Source organism: Drosophila arizonae, chromosome 5 (assembly GCF_054131065.1).
Source record: "Drosophila arizonae isolate 15081-1271.41 chromosome 5, UAZ_ARI_1.0, whole genome shotgun sequence".
In the NCBI taxonomy this organism is placed as follows: Eukaryota; Metazoa; Arthropoda; class Insecta; order Diptera; family Drosophilidae; genus Drosophila; species Drosophila arizonae.
In genome coordinates, this window is record NC_142925.1 from 7,354,259 (window position 1) to 7,376,699 (window position 22,441).

A 22,441-nucleotide genomic window follows, 5' to 3' on the forward strand; every position below is an offset into this window, starting at 1 on the left:
ATCTTGACTTAAACATCAATACTGCCAGAACCAGAACCAGAGCCAGCGCCAGAGCCAGATCTAGAGCAGGGAAGCAACTGAAATTGGTTGACATTGCGTTTGGCTTATGCAGCTGCTGGCGCCTGCAGGCCAAATAAATTCAATGGGGCAGAGCTTTAAACCGGGAGTCAAGTCGACTCGAGCAGAGTCGAGTCGAGTCAAGTGCAAGCGAGGCGGATGGGCGTCTGCTCTGGCTAAACTTGCGAGCCGCTTGAGTGCATCTGAATAGACCAAGAAACATAACTCAAACACTGGCAGCAAAAAGCGCAGGCAAAGGACCCGCTGCTCCCTCCCTCCCTCGCTCTTTCTCTCTCTCCGCTCTCTATGCGAAAAAGGCAAAGGCGAAATTGTTAAACGTCCTCCAAGCTCCTGCCAGGACGTGGCCCCATGCATAGTTTATGGCAAAATACACGCATTTACTCGGCACATAAATGCAAAAACGATTTCGAATAGGAATAGTTATATATACATATATATAGAAAAAAAAAAGAGAGAGAGAGAAAGAGAGAGAGAGACAGAGAGCGGGATAGAGAGAGCGAAAGAGACGTATATCCACAGATTTCAACAGAATGAAGTCAGTTAAGCCCAATGAAGAGCATAGGGAAAGGAAGAAGTAACAATGTTGCCATGGAGAGTATACGACTAGATAATACTCTTTCAACAAGCAATTAAATTAAATTAAATTTAAATATTTTTTTGCGTGTTTGAAAATGGCTATATTCAAAAGGAAAACGAAGAGTAGGAACCAAAGAGACTAGAAAAAAGAGAATACAGATCAGAAATGAGAGCAGAGCCAAAAGAAAAGCAATCAAAGAGTGAAGAGGATGTTGAAAAGAAAGATATGATACAAGAGATCCATAAAAGGTGTTGAGTGGGAAGAAGAATGAAAGTACAAAAGAGAGGTGAGAAGAGAGAATGAAGCAAAAGATAAGAGAAATAAGATAGAAGAAAGGGACTTGAAGCATGATATGTAAACAAGAAGAGAGAAATACATAGCTGATAGAAGTGCAATGTTTCGAGTTCATATAAAATTCCAAACTCTCTGCTTCCGCCATAAATCAAAATTAATCTGTTTGATTTGCCACGCCCCAAATGGGCGGTTCTTTAAAATGCATTAACTCGTTTGCATGGATGGGAAATTGCGCGTCCTTAAACCAATATTCCCCTTTCCCCTGCATGCGCAGGCAGCAATCGCAGCAAATGAAATTATTTTCGACTGCTTTTACACTTTTCCTTTCAGTTTCTTCTCTATTTTTGTCTGCCACGAGGGTAATTTAAAAATCCATTTGTGTTTTGAGATTTTTTTTCAGCATTTTTATTGCGCTGGGCAACAATTGCGGCGACATAAAAAATAAAATTAAAGAAAATATGAGAAAAACAAAAAAAAACGAAGGAAATAAAAAGTCAAACTAACGAGCAATGGAAATTTGTTGCCTGATGCTCCTCCTCCCCCTCGTCCTACTCCTGCTAGTGAAGGAGCCCAACCGGAAACTGGAACTGGAACTAGCTTCCACAGCAGCTTGGCCCCCACTGACTGCCTGGCCCCAACTGGCTCCTGCTCCTGCCAGCCGGCTGGCTGCGTGACACAATTTCAATTTGCATTGACAGCATGAATTATAGCAAATAATCCCCGAGCCAAATGCGATTTTAGTGATGCTGTCAATGGCTGCCACGCCCACTGTCCATACAGCTAACGATTTGGCTGACCTGCAGCGCTTAAGCCTTCGGCCAGGACCCGGATTCGGATTGGGATTCGGACCACCCGCTGTTATTGATATGGAAATGACCGGACGCCAAAACTGTCGCAAACAAAAAGACCAAAAGCTGCAAAGCAATAAAAGCCACCACATAAATAGCACACAGAACCTAAATTTAGCCTCAAGTCAACTAATTTATGCCAAACGAACAGCATTTGACTGAGTCGCTCAGAGGCACGCTCGAAAGTATGCTATGAATTCGATGGGGAAACAATTTCAATGAGGAATCTAATGGGTCCTCTTTGAGTCTATTTTCAAGTGTGCGACAGTCCATTTGGAATTTATTTAGGGGGAGTACGCAATTGAAACTTGATTAGTCAGTATAAAGGTAAATTGGAAGTTGAAGAACAAAATCTGCTTAAAATAAATAAGAATATATTTCGTTAAATTTTAATAAATAGAAATCTAATATTTACCAAATTGTTGGAATAAATTTGGATTGAAATAAATAAATATATATATATATTTATATTTATAAAAAATGATTTTTTATTTTTATTTTTATTTTTTTTTTTTTTTTTAAATTTTAAAAACTTTTTTTTTTAATTATCAAAAATAAAAAATCATTTTTTTAAATTTAATCATTAAGAAATAGTTCCACGATTTGTGCGGAGAATTAAAAAAGCATCCATTTGCTTAGTTTCTATGAAAATAAATTTGAACTAGAATACCAAAATTTTCTTGAAATAAATAAACAAAAATATATTAAATACAATTATAAAATAATGAAAATAAAGTTAAAATTGTAAGCCTAATATTTAAGAAATTATTGCCAGATGGCTTGCTTGCTTGAGCTTGAATAAAAATCAACTGAAAAAAATAAATAAATAAATAAGATAAGCTCACTTATATAAATATAAAGCTAAACATATTAGCTTTCAATATAAACATATATCTAAGGCCGTCTTCGCAGTCGATTACAAGGGTATGCGCTAGTCGGTCAATGCCGACTATAGCTATCTCTTTTATTTGATTGGCAATTCCAGCTTAATTGCTTTTTTGTCAATTTCCATCTATAAGATTCCGCTGCCCTGCGCTCCCTTGCCACCTCCATTTCAGCTGAATCAGATATGCAATAAAAACTAATTTCAGATTACAAATCAAATGAAATTATATAATTTTTACCGTTAGCTACTAATTTTCCTACCGAGCAGAAAGCAGCAATTTCCTACCTTAGCTGTGAAGCAATTAATTAAAATTAATTATTTTCTAGCTCATTATGCAATGCTGCATCGCTGAAGTTATTACCACTCGAGAGAGTGACTCTGTGTGTGTGTGGGTGTGTGTGTGTTTGCATTCGGAAGCACTCGGCGGCGACACCTTCTGCGAATGCCTTTTGTGTCCACTTAAAGTGCGCCAAAGTGTGGCAAGTAGTTGCGGCAGCTTGATAAAAAATGCATGCCAGAGTGCATTACGCGTGCAACTTCCGCGCCAGCAAAGGCAGGGGCAGCAGCAGCGGCAGAGGCAGAGGCAGAGGCAGAGGCAGCGGCAACAGCAGATGCAGCAAGTGCATTTGCAACTACAATTCAGCTCATTAGCCCAGCGCTAGGCCCTTCGAACTCGCGGTGTGTTTGGGGCGTGCCTAAGTGGGCGTGGCACAGCTGCACAGAACAGCAAAATGAAAAACAAACAGAAAAACCCGCAGCCACAGGAAAAACTATGTCAAAAACTTTAAAAATATTTTTAGCGACTTGGCAAAGTGCAGGCACGAGTCATCATCGCCATTTCTCTCTCTGTGTGTAAGTGTGTGTGCTTGTGTGTGTGTGTGCACCTGGCCAGCAGGTGTGAAAGATGCTTTAAAAGTTTGCCCGCTGCGATTGTAAATAATATGCAAATTACGCTGAAAGCGACAAATATACGAGAATCCGTGCGGTAAATCAGACACGAGAGAGAGAGAGGGAGAGAGATGGAAACACAAAGTTGCTGACGGCAACGAGTTGCCAGACAGAGGCGTGTCCGTAGCGGGAGGCGGGCCGAGAGGCGCAACTATAGCACTTGAGCAACGTGCGAAACGTGTTCAAGACGCTTGGCCAGGCTGGAGACGCGCGTCCTGTCATTCCTGTGCCACACACACACACATGTGTGTGTATATTGATATTTGTGGCACGTTGAACGTTGATGCTGCAGTCACGCCTGCTAGGTTGCTGCCTGCAGCCAGCCCTTTCGCCTATGCCCATATCGTGGCAGCATCAGCGCCTAAAAGCATGCAACATCAAACATTCCCACACAAACAAACACAGTGAGTGACAGAGAGAGATAGAGTGAGTAAGAGAGAGGGAGAGAGAGAGAGTGTAAGAGAGGCACAAATACATCACGTCAGCGCGCTGTCAATGAGCAGCACTTGTATTGCATATGTGAGTGTGTCCATGTGTGTGTGCGTGTATGTGTGTGTGCGTGTCTCCCTTTACTTCAAATGTATTTTATAAGTCATTTTTTCTCCATTTCAATGCCCTATGCCAGGCCAAGAAAGAGATAACAATAGCAAAGAGGGTAAGCACGACTTGTGGGAAAGTATGTACATATATGATATATTTATGATATATGTATAGATATATTCTAGATAGTTATATTATAATGTATAGATATATACACATGTTTCGACGCTTCTCAACAATTCATGTAAGGAGCTTACCCTAAAAACCTGACGATCTTAAAGGCAAAATAAATAGTTTTAAATTTGTATGTATTCACATTTGAAATATATTTATAAATTATTTAAATTAATATGAATTCTTTGCTGAATGGGAAATTCTTTAAGTAAAACTGCAGGACTCTAGATCTAAAAGCAACTAGATGACAAAGAGGCGGACGGACGGATGGGCTAACAGACTAATGAACTAACAGACGGACGGAAAACCAAATCGAAAAAAAAAAATTAAATTAAAAGACAGGACGAACGGAAGGATATACGAGTGGGGAAACACATGGACGAAGGGACGGACATACGAACGGACGCTCAACGGAGGAGGGGGTCAAGCCTACGGAATGACAGATGGACGAAGACAAATAAATGGAGGTCGGACGGAGGAACCGAAGAACAAGTGAACGGACGAGCCGAAGCACTACCGACCCTTACAGAGCGATAGTAAGATTGAGAAGTGCATGATAAGTTCCACGGCCTTAGATTTTGATCAGTACTTATATTTGTATCTATATATAAATTTATGAGATTGCGGACTTTTGTCCTGCTCTGCATTAAATTTTAGTTGAATATAATTAAAAATAATTTTTGTAGCTCTCAGCTTTAAAGACATAATTCAAATCGAGTGTTCCTGTTTTACCTGCATCAGTATACATTGTAGTTACTATATCCACTAGCGTCGCAAGGGGGTGAGTGGGGTGTGAAAAACTTGTGGTATATTTTTTAGAGTCGGCAATCTGAATCAGCAAGTCAACAACAGCTTTCTCGACTTTTAACGTATATAAATTTATTTGTAACAGTCGGCAATGCAATCAGAATCACCCCCATTATCGACGGACTCACTACGCCCCTGACTATATCTAAAACTCTACTCACTCTAACCTTAAACATTTATCCAACTCTAATCAGCTTTCACTAAAGCGCACTCCATTTTCCAGGGTATATCCCAGTGCACACACCTCCCACGCACTAGCACAATCAGTATAACCAAGTTTTTTTTTTTTTTTTCGTTGGCTCGTTTCCTTTCCTGTTTATAAGTGAAGTGCAGTTGCATTGCGTTGCACAGCGCACGCCGCCGCTTCCTTCCCTGATGCTCTGTGATTTCTTTCCATTTTGCTTCTTTTTTTTTGCCAGCTTGCCACGCGCCTGACTTGATGGTAACAATAGCACTCATGGATGCTGCAACGAGGCAGCAGGAGCCAGCAGGAGGCAGGAGGCGGCAGGCAGGAGGTGGCAGGCAGCTAGTGACAGGCTCGTTGGCTTCTGCCAGCTGAATGGTTTGACTGTATAGGGCTGCCTATATATCCCGGCTGTCGGGTTGTTGTGCCCGGCCAGCACACACACACACACACACACGCACGCAGAGAGGGAGAGACACACACATATACACAGATTGACAGTCTTTTAATTAAGAAGCCGTCAAAGATGGCGTCGACATGCTCCACGCCAGCGCCAAACCAAGTGCAAGTGCGGCCATGTCACTGGCAATTATGCAGCGCCAGGAGGCAGTGAACAGTAAAGGCGCTGCCAGGGGGCAGGGGGCAGGGGACACGGGGCAGGGGACAGGGGACAGGAGGAGGCGTGAGTGTGGCAGGGCTGTGGTCGCTCCGAAGGCTCCACACAAAAGCTAACCGTCAACGGCATTGCCAGGCGCGCGTCGACGCCGAACGCAATTCAATTTGCGTTTATTCACAAATTAATTGAATTTTTGGCTTGGCATTGTGCGGCACGCAAATGTTGCACGCTGACTGCTGACTGCTGCCTGCCGTCTGCTGTCCGTTGCGTGCAGCCAACAATGCGAGCATCTTAGGCAGGGTATTTGCATTGCGATCGTTGCAACTGCAACTGCAACTGCAATCTGTGGCAAGCAGCGAGTGCAACTAATTAACCGCAAGCTGTGACAGTTTGTACTCAATTATGCCAATGCCATGAGGCTGCTGCTCATCAGGACATCAGTCAAGCTGCTGTCACCCGCTTGCTGACAGCAGGTGACACACACACACACAGACGTTCTTCACTTGCTTTGCATTTTTATATACGCAAATATTTTTGGATTCACTCTCTCGCATTGCAATTTCCTCAACCCAGATACACATGCTTGTTGCCTCGTCATGTGGCATGTGGCACTTTCACCTCTGCAACACTCTCCTTTTTTTTGCGATCGAGCTGCCAAGAAGAAGTGAGCTGGAAATTGGCAACACTTAAATGGATATGTTGATGTCAAAGCAGCAAAGGAACCAAGCTGTGCGAGCTGCAAATTTATACGGAATGCAATGGATATACAATAAATATGTATATAGACATGTAGGTATAGTCCTCATCAAAGTAGAATGATTGGTCTCACTTACATTACTATTTCACTACTATTTCGTGCGCTACTACTATTTTGCACTACAAATTTAAAACTTTTCATTACTGTTTTCATACACTATTGCATTTTTACTACTTTTTACACTGACACAAAATCTTTTCTAAACAAAGATATTTGGCATTTTAATTAATTTTATACATTTTTTCAATTTTTTTTTTTTTTTTTTTTTTTTTTTGTATACGGATTTTACCTAAGTTTTGAGTTTCATTTTAACAAAAAACTTTAAACTCTCTTAACGATATTAAAAAAAAAAAATCTAAAACAAAATGTTTTGAACAATGTTATAAAAGATGTGAGCGTTTGGCCATAAATTAATTAAAGAATATGCGTTCAAAATAATAATAATAGTAGGAAAAAAAAGTAAAAAACTACTGATTTCATGAACTTTTACGTTTTTACTACTATTTTTCGCTACTATTTATAGCTACTATTTTTCACTACTATTTTTATGAACAAATAATCTTTAGCGCTACAACTGTCATGAACTACTAATATGCATCACAATTATTTTCATGAGCTTGGACATTTTTCTACTACTATTTACTACATTTTAAACATAGCTGTATGTAAATATATTAAACCCATAAATATACTATCTGAATACTCATGAATCCAAGCACCAACCAAGCAAGCAACCAAGTCGCTCTATTGACTTCTTAACCATTTCATTGAAATACCGAATCTTCCACGAAATTTAACACTAAAATGCCGTTTGAGCAAAACGAATATAATCTGTTTAGATTGTCAAAGTTTAGCAAACCATGAATTTTGGTGTGGTTCGTTGAGCGAGGGGAAGCATTTAGTGAACTTGCTGTCAGCTCGGCGAGCACGCGGCGAATGCGTAACTTGAGAAGTTCTCCCTAGCAACGACATCGACCAGCCACTACACTGTCATAAATGTCAGAGATGCCGCAATGTGTGTGCACCATTTTCGGGCAGTGTACATTATTGTATACTCAAGCCGCTCGTTCGTCTGCTTGGAGGACGCACCTTGACAATTTCGTGTCCTTAGCGTGTTTAACTTGCTGCAAAAGTTTGTTGGAAATGCCTTCGCCTCCCTCACCCCTCCAGCAAAAGTAAAGGAAACGGCAAAGGCAAAAAACTGTCCGAAATTTACGCAGAAGGCACTTGTTAAAGCTCCAGCACAAAGTTTGCTCTTGAGCAGCCTCCAGAAAGGGGGTCTAGATAGGCTGCGATAGAGCTAGAAATTCCCACTGCATGTCAATTAAAGCAGCTAGCAAACACTCGAACAGCCACTTGCAGATGCTGGAGCATATCTATTAGATACGTGTATAATATTAAAGTGCACTTGTTTAAGTGAATGCCTCAAGGTGTGACTTATGCTCAAATTTCTAGACACACAGATCTACAATGGGATGAAATGGAATAATTGGAAGAAAACTTGTAGAGTTTGCAGTTCTATACTATACTATATTATTTGTCGTGTGAAAGCATTACAGATTACGTTTAACAGGTTTTAATTTGTGATCTATATCTACCTATACCTATCTATCTGTCGATCTATAGATCGAATTTCCGCTAGGTATCTAGTAACATCTGTAAAGTAGATTTCACATGCATGAACTCATTTTTATGTAAAAGTATTTAGCTTAACAGCTGTCTTGTGGCTCCTGTTAGAATTCTTAACCGAGTTTTAGCAGCTGTTAAGCACACTTACTCCAGTTAGTTAGGTAACAGCTGCCCTATGGGGCTTATATACGGTTAAGTGTATATCCTGCATATTATGTGATCCTAATATGCTGTTAAGTTAACAGCTGTTAAGTATTCCTCCCCTATAGCTAATCTTTTCTAAACTCAATACAACTAACAATATGTGGCCATATGGCTACGCAGCTTCGGCTAATAGCTGCTTATTAGAGCTTAGATAAGCTGAACTGCTAATATGAATAATCAATCTTACAAAGTTAACAGCTGTTAATCAAGTTTAAAAGATCTGTTAACTATAACTCTAAGAACTTAATATGTTTCTGTTGAATTATTGAAGTAGAAAACGACTTTAAAGCACATACACATATCGATCTTTGCATATATGTATATAGAATATATATATGCATATATATTTGCAGCTGGCAGCAAGAAATTGTTATTTTACGATAATTCCCATAGTGTGTAAGAAGGAGACAAAGCACACACACAGTTGCAACACTTAGCATATGTCCATATGTTGCCTTGCTTTCTAAAAGAGCAGCTTAAGACACACATGCAAACACACATACATGCAAACAAGCAAACACACACACACACAAGCACACACTGACACACTTGAAAAACATTTATCATGCATTTACTTGGCAGTTGCACATTGAAAGTTGGTCCAGCAAATGGCCAATAGTGCTTAGTTGCCACCTTAGTTGCCACTTTTGAGCTGCTGCAGGGGAGGGGTAGAGAGAGGGGGGGGGGGGGGGGGGCGGTTGCAGCTGAAGTTCAGCTTGATTACTTATGCCACAGTCAGTGGCACACGTTCAGTGGTGCTTGGCATATGCTGTGCAACAATGTGCATAAATTTCCAGCATGCCACATGCGCATATTACTTACACATATAGAACCTTGGTTGCATGCATCGCATATGCCGAGTGGCACACTCGAAGTTACTTGCCACACAGCCGAAAAAAGTTGAGCTCTGCTTTTTACACAGACTGCTTCGCCCCGGCCCCAGCCCCGTCCTCGGCCACGCCCCAATAATTGATGTTTATTTTTGCACTTTAATTGGTTATTAACAGCAATAACTTTTAATGGCTTCGACGAGCGACGACGACGATGACGACGACGGCGACGCTGCCACAAATAAAAATTTGTTGCACATTAGTTTAAGTGACTCCGAAGTGCTGAGGAAAAAGCTGCTTTGCACATTACGAAATGTTTATTACCATGTAATTCTAATTATATAATTGGGGCTGTGTGTGTGTGTGAGTGTGCCACATGTTGCAACATGTATTTCATTTGATTCGTACAACAGCTGCCTAATTAGCTCGATTAAATTATGCTGAAATTTGATGTGCCTTCATTATACAACTCGAATTCTTTCACTGCTTCTACTTCTGCCCCTTCTCCTTCTCCTTCTCCTTCTTCTTCTTCATGTAATTCAATCTGACAAATATATGTCAAACGTTGATTGCGGCAATGCCATTTGTAATACCAATTAGTAGAAAATTTACCAAAAAAAAAAAAACAAAAAGAAATCAAATTACAGCATATATTCATTTTTAAACCAAGTCGATGAAATGTTATGCTGTAGGTTATGCCTGACTAAAAAATACCCTGTACTTGAATGAGAATTTATAGCACAGGTGCTTTAGTCCGGTCATATGGTAAGGCAGAGGCAGAGATACCTGCATATATATAAATAGATAGACATAAATAAAGAAAGACAGACAAATAGATAGGCAGACATCAGACACACAGATAGATAGAAAGAGATAGTTATACACACATAGAGACAATATAAAGGCCGACATCCATAGAAACAGAGAAAGTCGGTCTACAGACCCTTTCTCCCAAGTCTATGCTTCACCTTTAAGAAAAATCTATATAAGTAAAAAACTCTTATACTCCATATTCAATGAGTACAGGGTATTCAAAAAAATTATTAATTCAATTTGAAAGCAATCACAACCCAATCATAAATAGACTTTTGCTTCAGTTCTTCAACCCCAAGGAAAAATCTCTCAAATCTTTATACATTTTAGCTTTTTTTTTTTTTTAATTTTTTAGAACTTAGAACTTGCATTGTCAATGACTAAGCATGCCATTCACCAAACAAAATTTTAACCATTTTTTTCTCTTTTCAGCTTTAAATAAAATAATTATAATAAATTTATAATCTTCCATAGACAATTCTCATGTACCAGGCTAACTTGCTATTAGTAGTCGATCAGTTCTTATAGCTAGAAAATGCAAAAGGGAAACCGCAACGATAATATAATATATAATAATAATATAATATACAATATATGTTTGTATATATATGAGATATATGAGAACTTTACTTACTTGACATGTGAAAAACCCCACGAAATCCGATTCATGAATTTATTTATGCGATTTTCTATGTATGTCTAGTATTCATAGTATCACGGCGCTATCTTGACTAAAAAATACCGCGCTAGGAACGTCCATAGCTAGAAAAGCTTCAGGTATTATATATAAGGGGAAAGAGGCTAGGCGTTATTTTGATCTGAGCTCAGTAGCACTTACTCCCGCTCCACATCAATGGTTATCAGATCAGCGTTTCGTCTGTAGATCACGCCGGGACGCTGGCCCGGCTGGGGCGGAACAGAGCGACGGGTGCGCAAGGCTCGAGCTATCGAGAATATGATGCGATTGAGGGTATGACGATTCGGGTGCGGCTCATGCATCGGATGATAGACCCAGATGCGATACTGATTGCCAATCCCTGGCGTCAACATCCGCTGCCTGATGCGTCGACCTTGCCCACTGGCGCCCCTTGAATGACTCGATCGCGGCGTTGCTCCCGACATGTCCGGGTGCTGCATCTCCGGGTGTGGCATCTCCTCTGCCTCATTATGGTGTTCCCTTTCCGAGTTGCCAGCATTTGCCCCATTGATCTCATTGAACTCGTTGGGATCAATATTGGATGAGCCGGAGGACATGTTGAATGCTTTGCTTGAATGCTGCTGGTATGATGCGATGTGAAATGAATTACCCAACTTCTGTCGCTGACTTTAACGGATCGGAAAGTGTCTTTTGTATTTCACTTACAATTGATTTTACAGTTGTGTCGGTTCATTGGATATATATTGTGAATATATATTGGAGAACTGTTTTGACAGCCTTGAAAAACTATCCAAGTTTCCTATGTTTGGTGAGAATCGATTGTTTGATATGGAGAGTGAGACAGAGAGAGAGAGAGAGAGAGAAAGAGAGAGAGTCAAATCATGAAATAGAAAGAGTGGGGGGAGACGACAGATAAATAGATAGAGACAGATATATAAATAGAGAGGGAATAATATATAAAAAGAGAAAGAGAGAGATAGGCTAAGACTGATAGAGTCAGACAATGATAAAGAGAGTGGGAAACGGATAAATCTATAGGGATAGGAATAGATGATACTTGAAGGGATAGAGAAAAAATATGAGACTGAGAGATAATACAGAAGGACATGAAAAGGGAAAGAGATAGGAAAACGGAGCTAAACGGAAGGCTTGTCAAAACGCAATCAACAGATATAGAGAGAGGGAGGGAATTCCGGGAATACAGGATGAGCGAGAGTATCATAGATTAAAAAAAGAAGAGAGAGAGCGAGAGACGGAAATACAGAGCAGAAGCACTTAGCAATATCAACTAGACAAATCAACAGACATCCTATCTTGAATATCTGATTACATACTCTGATTTTTCTCTCTCTCTCTCTCTCTCTCTCTCTCTCTCTCTCTCTCTCTCTCTCTTTCTCATTCGGCTCATTCATTATCCAATCTAGCAAAAGTCACTCTAGAGTTTATTAACTCTATCAATTTGCCATGCAAATATATGTATGTGTTTTAATGCGCATTTGTATTGGCTCAACAATCAGGTGGAAGACCTCTCAGCTCAAGTGATATTCAAGCCAACTACGTTAATAAATGGCTGCTGTTGCATGCAAGCAAAGCAAACACAGGCACCACATGTATAAATATACATATACATACATATATATAAATATACACACATATATATAGTGTGCAATTATAAGCGTATTAATTAAATGAAGTGCACTTCCGCTATCATTAACACACACACACACATGCATTCGCCTGCACCTGCACTGAGGATAATGGACTCGGCAGCAGGAGTCAGGTGCAATGACAATGGCAATGCTTTAACTAAAGCGCTAGCCGGCAACATTTGACAGTTGGCACAAACAACAGCTAACAGGCGACAATCAGCAGTCAACAGTCAGGCAGTCGGAGAGTCGGGGAGTCGAAGAGTCGGGGGGGTGAGTTGAGGGTCGAGAATGGCCCCCAAACAGTTGTTGCATACACTGCGGGCTGATTGTGGCGCCTGCAAAAGCTAGTTTATGGTCAAATGATGGCAACTGGCGGTCACAAAGCGAGAGAGAGAGAGAGAGGGTGAGAGTGGGAGGTGGAGATGGGGAGAGCCCTGACATAGACACATCATCAAGTGCAACGTGCCACACGTCGCACCAAGGGGCATTTGTCTGCGACACAAAGCAGTGCGCGCGCTGAAAAACCCGTTGACAATGCCCAGCAGCAGCAACAAAAAAGAAAAGCTGCTGAAAAACGCATTACTTATGCACCTAGGCATAAAAAAAAAAAAACAAAAACAAAAAAACAAACAAAAAATGTGTAAGCAGAACTTTCAGCTTGTGCAACAATCTAATGTAGTGTCAGTGTAACATTTTGTCATAACATCAGCGGGTGCTGAATGCTTCCCTTCCCGATTCACCCAAAAACTCACATGTCTAAACTCTTTATTAAAAGAAGAAAACAACTCAGCTGCTGGCAATATTTGTGCTCGCAACTGGGAAGCCATGCAGCGTTTATGTTTAGCACACAAACTGCATACACATGCACATGCACACACTTGCACACACTTGCACACCCACACAGCTGCAGACAATGCACTTGAGTCGTCTGTCGTTGAGTGTATTTGCGCTTTGTTTTCGAGTGTCGCTTTGTGCGCGCCACGACATTTGATGAACTCATCATTTGAACTTTGACATCAGGCAACATTGCAACAGTGCAACATTGGCACATTGCATGCAGCGGCATGCAACGCATTGCATATTGTCATTTATTTAATTGCTGAACATAATCTGCTTTTTGGCTATACGTTCTATACGCTTGAATGGGTATTACGGAAATTGGGCTAGAATTTTACTAAGCTAGCAGCTGAGTTTTATTATGCTAAAAAGTAAATAAAAAACTCTGCTACATTTGAGTAAATAAACTTAATCTGCTCTCAAACTAATAATTAAAGTTATTTTATTACTATTCAAATTATTATTTCTTCTTTGAATGCTGAAAAGCCTGATAGGAGCTAGCTGAAAGCTCACCTGAAAAAAAATCGTCTAATAGCTATTTTTCAGCTTCATTGACTCTAGTTGCCGTAAAAAAAAGCAATCGAGCTAAAATTTAATAAAAATTGTTACATTATTATAAAAAAAAAATTTTATGCTTAAAATGAAACAGAAAAAAACAGCTAGATTTAAATGTTTTCGACAGCTTTTCCTATGAATTTTATATTGAAAATTCAGAGCCAGTTTGCAGTAATTTCCATATGTATTATTTTGCAAATTCTGCAAATCGATCTAAAATAAAAAATCAAAACATATATTTTAAGCTTTGTTGGCTAAAAAATAGCTAGAAGATCAGATGCATTAAATAGTTTTAGCTTGAAAAATCTCTGATTTTGAAATGACAATGCAGTAAAAAAAATTAAGATAAATTCTAGCGAAAAGAAATACTTACATACAATATTTATATACATAAAATATATAATATATGTATATAAAATAGTAGTAGTAGTAGTAGTTTTAATATTAAGTAGTAAAGAGGAGAGAAGGAGAGCAAAGACGTGAGAGTTGAAGAGAAGATAAAATGGAACTTGAGTATGAAAGAAACAGCAAATTAAATTAAAGAGATTCAGTTCCTTTTTATATATTTAACTTTATTTAACTTTTTATTTAACTTTATACCTAACAAATAAAATCAATATAATTATAAAATTTATTTTTTTCTTTAGTAAACAAAACAACCAAACAGTTAACTTGTAGCCTACAATACTGTACTTAAAAATTTCAAACAAATTCAACAACTTTCAGCTCACTTGATTATCTGTTTGATAAAATATTGTTACAGCATATGGCATGCAAACAAATATTGTCTATAATCATGTTTCATGGAGTGCTATCAAACTACTCTCGGCTAGGCATGCAGCTAGGTCAGATCTAGTAAGTGCGTTGTACATTTTGTAAATTGTAATAATCATGCCACAAAACGCTGCATAATTGCAGCATGTGGTGCAAGTTGTTGTAATGCCACCGGCACAGCAACAACAACAACAATAACAACAACAAACAAATGTGCTTAATGCGCAATGCTAATGCCAGCTAATTGTGTTTATTGTGAGCACTCGTGCGATAGGCAGCCAGAGCAGAGCTGGATGCGATTGGATTGATGGATACGTTTGGGGCAATGCATAAATTACAACGCCAACGCTTGCCGTCTATACAAATTACATGGCGAGCATAATATGACAGCAGCCAGGCGACAACTACAGCCATCGCTCACTTTGGCGCAGGGCGTGAAGCTGGCAGGAAGCAGCAGCACGCAGCAGCACGCAGCAGGTGCTGACTAACTGAGTGACTGAGCGAGGTACTGCCGAACTGCCGAACTGACTGACAGACTGCCTGCCTGGTCGACGGTCTTTCTGCCTGTGCTGCCAGCCGCATAATTTGCTGCCAAGACCCAGCGGAAATGTCGTCGCGCAAAAGTTGCGGCTGCTTGTAGCTTCAAACTTTTGCTAGCCGCAGAGCATGCTACAAACACACACACACACATAGATATGCTATAGCACACACTCTAGCAAACACACACACACACCCTTATCAAACTGCTCTGCCGTAGCTGGAGCATTTCGCTTGGGCTACCCAAGCCGCAGCTTTGTGAATTGAAAATGCAAAAATAGTAAATGGACTTAAAGACATTTAAAGGACTACTCGACTCCTCCACTCCTCTACTCCTCCTCTCTTCATACAGCTAGAACACAGTGCGGCAATGGCCCACTTCAGTCGGCTTATAATTTCATCAGGCTTTAAGTTGATTCAAGTGCAGCTGATGAAATTACGCATACGCCGCATTCGCCGGCGCTGCGACTGACAGATTATCTAAGCAGCTTTGTTGTTTGGCCAACAGCAACAACAACAACCACAACAGCAACAGCAACAGGCTAACCACATCAAGCACAATACCAAAACATCACTCAGCTGGATAGCTTAAGTCGAGCAACAAACTAAGCAGTTGGCCAAACGCTTGAGGTTCACATTTAAGGCGTATATAATTTAATCGAAATGCTCAACGCATTTATTCAACTCGATTTTCAATTAATTCACTCGAAGTATCATCTGCTAGGGACATGCTAATGTCTGAATGCCCATCAACAGTCAGCAAATAGACGTTGCTCAGTTTACTAATTAGAGGCAAAACAATTTAATTGCAATGCAGCAAATCCAAAATTTAGTTATCAACCAAGCCCCAATTGCAATTTCATTTGCAGCTCAGCTGCTGCTTTGGCTCGAGGTAATCGAATTTCAGCTTACCAACTCCATATTTGTCTTAGCTACTGCGACAAATAGTTGCAGTTACCGTTAAGGTAAATAGCTTAGGATTTAGCAAACAGTTGATTGGGTATTAAACTTAAACAAGATTACGACGTCTTAAAGCAACATTTACATAATGTTATTAACAATATTATCTTGAGCAAATTTTGCTAGATAATATTTTGGAATTTTAATTGTATTGAGTATTAAAGTATAAAATCTTGCTGAGAAAATTATTATTTAATATTGTTAGAAAATATTATTATAATATTATCTTCAGCAATTTATAAAGCGCTAAGGCACATAGAATAATATAGAATAAAGCACGTTTATATTATAAAAGACATAAGAATAATATAAATAAAAAATAAATTTTAATATATAATAAATTCAGACAAATGGAAAAACGTGTCAAAAATGTAAACAACAAAATTATTATGTATTAAATAGAAATAAATATAATAAATGTAATAAATAATTTTTATTAAAATATTTATATAATAAATATAATAAATAATTTTGAAATATTTCATGAAAAAATCAAAAATTGTTTTTAAATTTTATATTTAAAAAAATAATAATAAATATAATAAGGAGAGTAACTTAGCAGAACTTAATTTACTTTATTGTGCTGTGTCAACTAGAAATTGAGAAGTCAAAAAATTTCCTTTGTCATGCTGACAAAATATTTCTATTTTCCAAAAGGCAACTGGCAAAACGAAGCACATAAATAAAGTCTTTACAAAGCAATGTCAACCATTAAAAAAAAAAAAAAAAAAAAAAAAAAAAAAAACTATTTTATGTAATGGATTTCCCTATTTTTAACCAGTCTCAAACCGAAATCCCGCATTCCATTTACAAAAGCAGCTCAAGGCTTTGCAATATGAAACGACTGTGAAGAGAATTTAAATTTTATATAAATACACACACATATAAAAGGAATATTTTAAAGCGAAAGAAATTAAAGCGTAATGTCACTTTGATATGGAAATGCATTAAAAAAAAAAAAAAAAAAAAAAAGAAATAATAATAATAACCAGCTTCACTGAATGCTGAAATGAAGAAGCAAATGTGCAACCAATGAGAGAAATATTGTAAATGCTGAAAAATGCTTTTGGCCATTGAGTGCCGCGGGAAGGGGGCAGAGGAGGCGGCGTGGCGTTATGGGTGACCATTGAGCTTGATAATCAACCCAACCAAACCAACAAACCCAGCCCCAACCCTGCCCAGCCCAGCCCAGTCAGTCTCTACTGTTCCTGATGATGATGTTGACAATACGCGATTTACGCCGTTTGCATTCGCGGTTTTCCGTTTTTCAACATTTCCATTTACAGTTGCAATCTATAAAGCTAAAAATGCAATACATATATAAAAGAAAAAAAGAGAAATTTATTTATGTACAGGTCGAGAGAGTGTGCCAAGCATTTTCCGCTTAAAACAAACAAATCGCAAACATTAACAACAACAACAACAACGACAACTACAACAACTGCATTTGATGACAATATTTGCAGTGCAATTGTACGGCTCGATTTAAAGCACTTTAAAACGCGCCGCTTCCACAATCAATAAATGACAAAGAATACATTATACCCTTTTTAATATTATTAAACGCCAATGACACTCATTGACAGCGACAGTTGACAGCTTTATTATTTTTCAGTAAAGTTTCAGTGCAATTCAATTAATTAGTTGCAAAGGCAGCTTTATAAAAATTAACCCAGAGGGAGGCATTCAAAATATATCATTTAAATATTTTAAAGAATAAACTGCCGAAAGTTCTTGTCTGTGCTTAATTAATTTGTGTTTTTTAAGCCAGTTTTAATTTGATATAAATTCTAATCTGTAATAAATAAATTAATAAAGGCAGCTGCAAGCTTTCAATTAGTTAGTCTATGCATTTCTACAAATTAATTATAAATTAAAATCCATTAAATATAAATATAGGAATTTATTAAATAAAGAGTTTGAATTTTTTATTTTTGTAATTTATGTTCAACAATGGACAAAACCTTTAATTATAAACAAAACATTAATATAAACAGTTTTTAAATTCACTTTTCTGCCAAATATATGAGCTTTCCGGATAAGCTTTTTCTAAAAGCTCTTATTTCTCATTAAAAAATTTAGCTATATGTAAGCATAATGAAAGGGTCAGTTGGAATACCTCCTTTCATATATTACTTTATCAATGAAAGCTGTAAAGTATTGTAACTGAACCAAAAACTTAGCTATATATGCGAAAATCTTTAGAAATAAAAACTAAATTAGATTAGAGAAAAAATAAATTAAATTTGCGCATAGAGCTTGCTCAACTTCTTCATTGCGCCAACACAAGATAAGATAGACCGCACTTATTCGTCTTCCATATTCCTCTTTCTCAATGACAACTCCAGCAAGCCGATGCTGAAAACTTTTTGTTTTCACCTTCGTTCAGCAATTTAATTGCAATATAATTTCACAACAACTTTCGTTCAGTGTCATTCAGAGACTTGCAACAATTGCAATTCATTGTCAAGTGCATGGCTAAAGCGTGGCTAAGCTCAGCAGCAGAGCGTGGGCCACGCCCACGTCGCGCCTCGCTTTTGTTTGTTTAATTAACGTGGCTCGGTTCTCGGCCGCTGGCATTTGGCCAACAATTGCAGCCGCTGTTGCAGCTATATCAACAACATTTTTCTACCAATCTCTTCTCTCGTTTTTTTAGACGCTTTGTTGACTTTGGCCTCGCAGTCAGATAAACCAGCAGTAGAAGCTACAACAACAACTGAAAATACATTCGTTATGCGTGTTTGATTTCTTCTGTTTCCTTTTTTTTCACTCTCTGTTTTACAATTTGCCAACAGTTTTTTGCTTGTGTTTGGTGCACGCGTAATTAAAAATTCATCATACGCCACGTTGGCGTCGGCGCTGGAGCTGGCGTTGGATCTGGCGCTGGAGCTGGCGTTGGATCTGGCTCTGGTGCTGGCTCTGGCTCTGGCTCTGGGACGGGTGCAACAAAAACCGCACAACTTAATGAACTTTAAAGTTTTTGCAGCACGCTAATTGGAAAACAATTAAGGCACGCCAGTTAGCCGCGGAAATTAAGCTATAAAGTCAAAGGATTTCAAGGATATATCTAGCTGCTGCATCAGTAGCTGCTGCTACTGCGAACAGCAAAAATCCGTAAAGTTTGCGCGAACGTTGTCAAAAACTCGGATGGGTGCAAAATTTATGGATACAGAGCAGAGCAAACTGACTGCCAACATGTTGGCATTATGGCAAATGAAACAGGAAATAATAATATATGTGAGCCTGGCTTAAAGCTAATTTTTGTTATTAAGCCTTTAGGGATGTTTTTGTGAAAAAAGAGAAGGAAGAGAAGCAAAGAAAGAGGGAGAGATAGATCGAAAATGTGGGAGAGAGAGGGAATGAATAAGAGTTAATGACAGAGAGAGAGAGAGAGAGAGCGAAAGGGAGAGAAAGAGAAAGAACTGAAGAGAAAAAAGAGAAAAACAAAGTAAGGTAAATATAGTAAAAAACAAAAATACAAATTTCAATTAATTTCACTCTTTGTTATAAAAAATACAAATAAATAAAGCAAGAGTAAATGATATAGACAGAAATAGATTTGAGTGAGAAAAACAGGGAGAAGAGATATAGAGACAGAATGAGAAAGAGATATAGCGAAAGAGATGGAGGAAGTAGCGAAATGGATCAAGAAAGTAAAATCAAGCCGAGCTCAATTCAAGGAAAATTTTGTTATATACATATATTATTATATATCTGGATTACTTTCCCTACATGCATAATTGACTTATCTTGCTATATACATAACTTACTTAATGAGAAAATGCCAAGACTAATTAACCTCTTTTCTTATATCAAATGTGTACTCAAGCTAATAAAGCCAACCAGAGAAATATCAGAAGACTGGAAAAAGCCTATAGAGCGGCATTTAATAAACTCATCTGACAAGTTTATATTACAACACTCATCATAATCATCATCATCGTCATCGTCATCGTCATCGCCATCAAAATCCACAACATTTGCCGCTGCATACTCATAACTTTTGAAGGCAATAGGAAACTTTGCCACTTGCCACTTGCCACTTGCCACTAGCCACTTTCTCCCCTTAAACTCCACCCCTCAGTCTCTCCCTCTCTCACTGGTTCGCTTGTAAAATATTTGCTGTTGCTTAGCCGCGCAAAAAGCCGCTGCTTGGCTTTTTGGCTGTCACAGTTGTTGTTGTTGTTGTTGTTGTTGTTGTTGTTGTTGTTGTTGTTGTAGTGGCTTGCTTGAAGCTTGTTGCTAGTTAGCCATGTTTGCTGGCCTTGTTCGCTAAGAACACACAGAAAGTGTAGCTGAAATTTTGGAAATTCGCTCGGCAAGCGATTTGGTCAGAACAAGGCCAATCGGACGCAGACCAGCGGTCAGGTAATTGAAAAACTTTCAACGCAAATAAACCAGCAGAAGAAAATAGAACAGAAAATTCTTTCAAGTCGGCTTTTTTTTCTAGCCATGTTAACTGAATCAATGGTCGATTTAGGGCTGACCAGAACTAGGCCAACAGCGCATCAATTGGGTATATTGGGATGTTGTCGCCATTGCCATGACAGAGCTGCCGCAGTGGGGCAGCGTTGCAAGTGGCAACCACTTCCTGCACGGCACGGCGCAGCTGCTCACGCACGTTCGCTCGCTCACACGTTCCGCTATGGCAAACAACGGAAATGCACAAATCACGGACGAGGCAACATGCAGTCGCGTTCTTTGTTGCACGCAGCCAAACGTAACGGAAATATGCGTGCAACATAGCAGATGCGTACGAGCTAGCCAACGCGCTGACAGCAAACAAAAATTCTATACAAAACGAACAACAAATAACGTGAAAAGTGAAAATTGCAATACGAATTATGTTCAGCTGGCATAGATTACTAATGAATACCCTAGTATTCGTGTGTATTAGTGTGAATAGTTGTTACCAACTTTTAAAATGTTTCAACTTTATCATTTCAGATTGTCAAAGATGCGCTCCAACTTTTTATTTCCACTTGTCTTTTTCCAATTTCTGCAGCTCTCTTTTTGTATTGTATTTATCACATGACCCACTTTAATACTTACCGATTCCCCACATCTCTAGACATTTCTTTCTAGTTGCACATTTTAATCCCACATTTCATTCCCCTTCCCTTTAATCTTCTTTAAGTCTTCTTGTTCATTATAAAAGCAAAAGTACTTTTACATTCTCCATCTTTTACCATTCTCTTTCTTTATCTTTAGCTCCATTCATCTCTCTCTTTATATGTATTTCTCTTTCTGTCACTCTCTGACTTTCGGTCTATTTCAGTGTATATATGTAGCCATTTCTCGCGGCTTTTCTCCTGCGTAGCTAATCCCTATCTGTATTTATGTCTCTTCTTTTCCAACAATTTTGTTCTGCACCTTCTTCTTCTCTCTAGATTTTGTTCTTTAGCTATCTTTCTATGACTTACCCGCTTCCTCTCTCACTTTTCACAATCCCTACCACAACTTGGCTCCCTCTCTCTTTCTCTCAGCGTATATTTCCAATTGAGAGAACAGTCGTTCTATTCGATTCTCAAGCACCAAAACAGAGCAAACATAACTGTCTTATAAAATTCATTTCACTCTTTTAGAGTCGCCTAAAAAAGAAATCAGAATTTGATTCGATATTAATTAGAAGTCAAATTATACAACTGTAAGTAAGGGCCAACAGCTGTGCGGGGCCAATAAACACTTGGATAGCTTTAGGGTACGAGATGCACGCCCATTGCACTGCAAGTCAAACAAAAAGTGTGAAAGGCAAGGGAAAAGCGCAACCAAAGCAAAGTTGACTACTGACACACATATGAATGCTGTCGGATGCTACCAGAAGTAAGTCGAGAAAGGCAACAGGAAAGGAGGGAAAGGGAGACACAAAGAGTGAGAGGCATTTCGTTTTTACTTGATTTTTTTTGGCAGTTTCTTTTCCTTCTTTTTTTTTTTTTTTTTTTTTTTTTTGCTTTGGTTTGGCCTGTTTACACATGTTATGGCCAACAGCTCGGCGACTGCTGCTGCTGCTGTCAGCAACTTGTGCGCAATTGAAACTTATGAAATGCAAAATTCCAACACCCAAAAAAAGAGCCTTGCACACAAATAAAAAACAAGTAAGAAAACTCTAGTCGAGAGTGCTCGACTAGATACTACCCTGAACCCAACAAATAAAAATGCCCATTTAGTATGGCTGAAATTTCAATTTCGATGTATTTAAAAATATAAATAAAATACCAAACTCATTTAATAAAATATAAAAATATTTTGAAACAATTAAAAAAGTTAACATCAGTTGCACCGATCG

At 38.6% G+C, this 22,441-nt stretch overlaps 1 protein-coding gene across 3 annotated transcripts; it reads right to left on the reverse strand.

Moving 5' to 3' along the window:
* Positions 1 to 10,501: 10,501 nt before the first annotated feature.
* Positions 10,502 to 11,700, reverse strand: LOC108617482 (uncharacterized). Of its 3 annotated transcripts, none has more exons than XM_018013291.2 (4): positions 11,549 to 11,700; positions 11,024 to 11,460; positions 10,820 to 10,956; positions 10,502 to 10,713 (listed from the first exon to the last, which is right to left on the reverse strand). In XM_018013291.2, the coding sequence occupies exons 2-3, from the start codon at positions 11,437 to 11,439 to the stop codon at positions 10,932 to 10,934; spliced, it is 441 nt and encodes a 146-aa protein (XP_017868780.1). In that variant the 5' UTR covers positions 11,440 to 11,460; positions 11,549 to 11,700; the 3' UTR covers positions 10,502 to 10,713; positions 10,820 to 10,931. The 3 variants fall into 3 exon arrangements, with proteins under 3 accessions (XP_017868780.1, XP_017868781.1, XP_089327238.1); XM_018013292.2 differs by having other exon boundaries at positions 11,024 to 11,463; positions 11,549 to 11,679; XM_089471112.1 differs by having other exon boundaries at positions 10,820 to 10,947; positions 11,024 to 11,651.
* Between the last annotated feature and the right edge of the window lie 10,741 nt (positions 11,701 to 22,441).

What these genes read in the sequence shown, in the direction of transcription:
- LOC108617482 (XM_018013291.2), bottom strand. Translation starts at nt 11,439, where the DNA reads ATGTCCTCCGGCTCATCCAATATTGATCCCAACGAGTTCAATGAGATC. An exon ending in ACCATTGATGTGGAGCGGGA is followed by an intron (nt 10,957 to 11,023) that starts GTAAGTGCTACT and finishes TAATACCTGAAG; the next exon opens with CTTTTCTAGCTATGGACGTT.